We start from the raw sequence: 5,977 nt of genomic DNA on the forward strand, positions 1-5,977 counted from the left end.
TAATTCACTGAGAGTAGCTAGTGTTAAAAGCGTGCTTCATGACCAGCAGTGAGTAGGAGTCTAGAGTCTTGCTGTCTGTGTGACTGCTGGTGGATCAGGATCAAGTCTCCTCGGCGGGCCTGCTTTGCATAAAAAGCGTCTCCTAAAATACTTAATGTCACCGATATCTAATCTTTGAAGGCTGAAGGCAGGAAGGAGTCAGTCTGAGTTGTTGCGTCTCAACCAGTAACCCAGTTAGAGCCTGACAGGAACATCCTCTAAGGAGATGATGATGTTGTGTTGGGAGGACTGAGTTCTGTGGCCTGATGCAGTTTGTCCTCGTTAGGAGATAAACTTCCCTCCAATGGAGTCCAGACCTTCTAACGAAGCAGGACCAAGCACAGTACGCTCTGTCTCTCCTTGTGGATCTGTTCCCTGTCCTGCCTGATGAGGTTTATAAAAGCCTTGCCTGGCTTTTACTTTGAAAATGCAACATGTTCGAATGAGTTGTCCTTAGCTCTTCTGCTCTTTATTTAACAAATGTGGAGAATAAAGGTTTATTAATTATTAATCCAGTCAATACGCTGACCTCTTTACAGTTCAAATGGATGGCATATGACATAATTATTAATATGTAGACTGTGATTGATCCATCTCAGCCATATTTCACAGGCATGTGTGTTAAAATAATAACAACCACAACAGAATCAATAAAGCATTGGTCCTAAGTGTCTAGAGCAATGAGAAGCTGTTAAATGTAACTTTCATATGAATAAATAATTTAAGATCATAGCGTTTCACTGGAAACAATAGATCATTGTGGGCTGAATTAATATTTAATGTATGACCGGGGAACGATACAGTCAATACATTATTAACAAAGTTAATGTTTAAAATGCCTCAAAATACTGTGTTCAAATAACCGTCAATAAATATTCAGTTGATTTAATAAAATAGGAGTAGGACGACTACAAATAAAAGATGTTTGTTGTCATGACGGTAGGTGATATAACTGGTCTCACCAATCACTTGAGATTAATATCTTAAGATCCATTCTTTGTTTTACGGCTCTGTGCGTTTCTGCTGTAACATAGTAGGACTGCTGGATCAGAAGTTATGGTACAACACTGCAAGACTGCTGGGTCCCACGTAACTAATTAACAAATGGGTATTTAAACACTCATTCTCAGATGTTTGATCCTTCCTGTGTTGTACATGACTGTGTTTATCATTTATCTTTATATCACTCTTTCTATCACTCTTTCTGTCATTCACTCTTTATCACTCTTTCTGTCCTGGGAGGACAGGAGGATGACATCATCCTCATCGACGGGAGGATGACATCATCGCGGGGTGGTGATGATGTCATCCACACCAGGTCCTGCGGCGAGGCTACCGGCCCCCCGACGACCGCCTTGCTCCTGGGCGCTGGCAGGACCCCCACCGTGAGACCCGCGACCCAGGACCTCAGGCACAGGCCTCGGGTACTCTCTCGCTCGTTAGGGTTTAACATGTGAAACCAATTATAGTCGGGTCACATGACAAGGTCACGCGACCTCTGGTCTAATGTACGGAGCGTCGCTGGTTATTGTTTTAGCGTGTCTGTTTATTCTTATCGTCTATTAACTCAGCTGAAGTTATGGGATGTTGTTTAAACTGCGATGTAGGAAGACCTTGAGTGACCTGAGAGACGCCTCACATTTTCAATGCTCTATTATTAAATGTAGGATGATTCCTAATACCGTTAATATGAATAATATTGTTTGGTATATGTTCTAGCAGCTTAAATATAACAACAGTACGATGCCCCATCGTTGGGTGAAGCCATAGTGTTTGATATGTGATATAATCGATGGCCTGGATAACATGTGATTGATGACATGGCATCCCTAACCTCCAGTACACAAAGGGCTACGTGCTCTCCCATGAGCTCCACATCTATCAGTCCTTCCCCTGCATCAGCGGCAGCGGTGCCTGGGATGCAGCTGCCACCACAGAGCCGTCATAGCAGAGTCCCTGGACGTATGTTGCATTATAGACGAGGCTATAGGTTACAGGTTAAAGTCCGAGCCACAGAGTTATTCATCGGTGCAGATTGTCATGTCTCGGGTGGTCTCCCCTGACCGTCCAATCACACGGAAGACGGACTGTTCTGAGGCGGGGCCTTGTCCCGTAACGTACGGACGGTGTCTCGGGGATCAGCGCAACACCATCACCTCCACCACGTCCTTCAGCCTGGGCACAAATCAAACATCCCCCACTCTGCACCACCTCCCTGTCACTCACAGCCCAGGGGGGCGGGCTCTCTGGGATTTAGAGCAATCAGAGGGAAGGGCGGGGGGAGGGGCTAGTACAGGGGGCGTTTGGAGTGTGAGTAAAGCTCCTCACCTTGAGGTAAGTGAGGACGCATAGAGGAGTCTCACGGCGCTACACAACAAGATGAACGCCTTCAGGCCTGATTGGGTCAGAAGGAGGCTACCAACCAATGGAGAGGGACGATCTGTCATGTGTCCCAGTGATGGTTTCCTCTCTGGGTATTACACTATCTGCATGTACATGAGCAGGCATACAGACACACACATCTAGAGACATAGACTAATGCACACACGCACGCAGACACATGGAAGCGAGCGCACACACACACACAACGCACAGACACAGCGCACTCACACACAAACGCAGACACATGGAAGCACACACACTTACACACACACCCCACACAGACACAACACACACACGCCCACACACATACACACAAACACACTCACACTGATAAGCACACACACACACACACACACACACACAAACACACTGACCCACGCACACACAGACACAAATAAGCGCACACACACATTTACACATACAATCTCACACAGAACACACACACAAACGCACACCCACAGTCAAAGACAAGCGCATAAACATAAACACACACACATGCACACATAAACGCACACGCAAAGACACGCCGCGGTCCATGTAGCTTAAAGGACAGGACACCATTTAACCAGCAGAGCGGTGTTCATCCTCCTCTGGGCCGGAGAGTCTGCGGCGGGGCTAACAGCTAGCTAACAGCTAGCTGCCTAGCTATCAGTTACTGCCCCCGGTCCCCAGGGGCCTCTGCTGCACCGTGTAGCACCAACAGCCTGATGCTAGCCACAACACACCGGGATCACTTACAGCGCTCTGACCGCACTCTCACACACACACACACACACGCACGCACGCATGCACACACGCACGCACGCACGCACACACACACACACACACACTGATACAAATACACTCACACTGACACAGCTACACGTCACACACACACACACACTGATACAGATACACTCACACACCCCCCCCACACACTGATACAGATACACTCACACACACACACACACACACACACACACACACACACACACACACACACACACACACACACAGATACAAACTCAATCCGATACACACAAACACCCCCCCCCCACACACACAGACACAGTGATACATACACCTCCTTCCAGGGATGTAAGGAGGAGTGCACAGGGTTGTAATCGACCTACATAGTAGTACTACAAGAGCACCTCTCGTCCCCAATGCCTGCAGTATCAGCTCCATCAGCACGGGCTCCAGGCTGGACACGGCCCGTCACACAGCAGCCTGGAGACCACCAGCAGGGGGTCAGCACCACAGGGGGTCCCAGAGCTCACCGCCGTTACAGAACAACACACGGAGGGTTCTCAACGCACACCGTCGTTACAGAACAACACACCGAGGGTCTCAACGCACACCGTCGTTACAGAACAACACACGGAGGGTTCTCAACGCACACCGTCGTTACAGAACAACACACCGAGGGTCTCAACGCACACCGTCGTTACAGAACAACACACGGAGGTTCTCAGCGCACACCGTCGTCACAGAACAACACACGGAGGGTCTCAACGCACACCGTCGTTACAGAACTACACAACGAGGGTTCTCAACGTACTCCTTTGACCAGAAGGCAGCGGACAGAAATTGACAAAACAAGATCAGAACAATTGAGCGGGACAGAACTATAGAGCAAGGGCCCGACTGGGGGCCACACGGGGGTGGGGGGGGTGGGGGGGGCTAGGGGACACAGGCTAGGGTCTACTTTAGGGGAGAGGGAGGCTGGTGGACCTACCGGCCGATCATAGTGGAGTGCTGCTGGACCGCAGCCTCCAGAAGTCGCTCCAGGATGGTCCACTCGCCCATGATGCAGGAGGTGGCGACGCTGTGAGAAGAAACACGTGTTGGGAGAGGGCTGACTGGTGTCCCCTTCCTCCTCCTCCTCCTCCTCGCGCCTCCTCTTCCTCCTCCTTGCGACCCCCCCGGGGGCCCCCCCCGGCTCTCACGCAGCCAGAGGAGACAGGGAGAGAGAGAGACGGAGAGAGAGACGGAGAGAGAGAGATGGAGCCGCGTCCCTCAAACCCCCCCCCCCCCCCCCAACCCCACCCCCCTCGCTACGTCTCCTCTCCTGTGACCTCTACCCCCGTGCCCTGGCAGGTGTGTGCGTCTCTATGTGTGTGTTTCTTTGTGTGTCTGTGTGTGTATCTATGTGTGTGTGTGTGTGTGTGTGTGTGTGTTTGTGTGTGTGCATGTGTGTGTTCGTCCACTACCAGACCCGTCCCACTGTGGCAGAGGTGCTGAGCTGAACACCCCCTCCTCCTCCTCCTCCTCCTCCTCCTCCTCCTCCTCCTCTTTCTCCTCCCTAACTTACCCCCCTCCTCCCCTCTCTCCTCCTCCTCCTCCTCTCCCCTTGACCCCCTCCCTCCTGCCGCACCACTCTGCTCTGCGCTAAAGCATACGCTATCTCTCCCCCCCGTTAGCCAGCATCAAGCGCTCCTTATGCCTCTCTCCTCCTCTCGCCTCCTCCTCCTCTCGCCTCCTCCTCTCTCCTCCCGTGTCCTCCTCCTTCTCTCCTCTGCTCCTCCTCTCTGGTCCTTCTCGCTCGGTCTATCTCTCCGTCTCTCACCGTCGTCTCCTCCACCCCGGGAGGTGCACCACACTCACCACTCGTCCTTGCATTGTTTCAGATTGCTCCGCCTTCACTGCTCTCTAGTCGCTCTCTTCCTCTTCCTCCTCTCTCTCTCTCTCTCTCTCTCTCTCTCTCTCTCTATTCCGGACGCCCCCCACCCCTCCAAAACCCTGCATCCAGCCCCCCCCCCACCCCCTCCTCCCTCCACTCACCTCCGCGGTGCAGAGGAACCAACACACACGCCGCGATCACACGCGCGCGCTCGCCCCTCGAGGACCTCCCGTTCGCTCTGCCTCGTTCCCCCCCCCTGGCGGACGACCCCCTCTAGCGACGCAGCGACGCCTGCCTGCCTCTCTCTCTCTCTGCCTGGCTCTGCTCTAGGGACGCGGAGCGCAGCGCGAGCTTCGCCGTAAAGAGAGACCGTAAAAATGAGACCTGCCTTCACACATCCACACACTCAGGGAGCAAGCTGCCAGCTCGCTATAAATCAGCCGCTGCTGCTGCAGACGGCTGTCTGACCGCTGCAACGCCTGCAGCGGACCTCCCGTAGACCTCCCCGGGCTCCTGCCTCGCCAACACCTGCTCCTCTCCTCCTCTTTCTCCTGCTTGTCCAACCGACTGTCCTCCTCCTCTCCTTCTCCTCTTCCTCCTTCTGTCCTCCTCCTCTTCTCGTCCTCCTCCGTCAGTCGGCTCCCCCTGTGGTCTCAGTCAGCTCCGTCCGGCGGCGCGAGTCATGGCTGCTCCTTCACGCAGCAGCGTCGAGACGCTGTCCTAGGAAATGACAATATATCTCTGGGCTCCATCCTCTTCTCTCCCTCTTTCTCAACCTCTCTCTCTCTCTCTCTCTCTCTCTCTCTCTCTCTCTCTCTCTCTCTCTCTCTCTCTGCTGGTCCCTCTTCCTCCTCCCACCTCCTGCTCGTGTGTGGATCTCAGTCTCGCTCAGCTACATATCAGTAGTCGACGTCCTCACTCCTTTCCCTCTCTCTCCCCCCCCTCTCTCTCTCT

General features: G+C 52.9%; 1 protein-coding gene across 3 annotated transcripts in view; it reads right to left on the minus strand.

Moving 5' to 3' along the window:
• Window positions 1–5,977, minus strand: part of LOC115546664 (gap junction delta-2 protein) — a 16,060-nt gene extending 10,083 nt beyond the window's left edge. The window contains exons 1-2 of one of the 3 annotated variants that reach the window (XM_030360298.1): window positions 5,412–5,977; window positions 4,139–4,228 (exon numbers count right to left, since the gene is read on the minus strand). In XM_030360298.1, coding sequence (XP_030216158.1) covers window positions 4,139–4,209 — 71 coding nt within the window. In that variant the 5' untranslated portion in view covers window positions 4,210–4,228; window positions 5,412–5,977. The other 2 variants (XM_030360299.1, XM_030360300.1) reach the window with 2 other exon arrangements.

Source organism: Gadus morhua, chromosome 7, assembly GCF_902167405.1.
Source record: "Gadus morhua chromosome 7, gadMor3.0, whole genome shotgun sequence".
Classification (NCBI taxonomy): Eukaryota; Metazoa; Chordata; class Actinopteri; order Gadiformes; family Gadidae; genus Gadus; species Gadus morhua.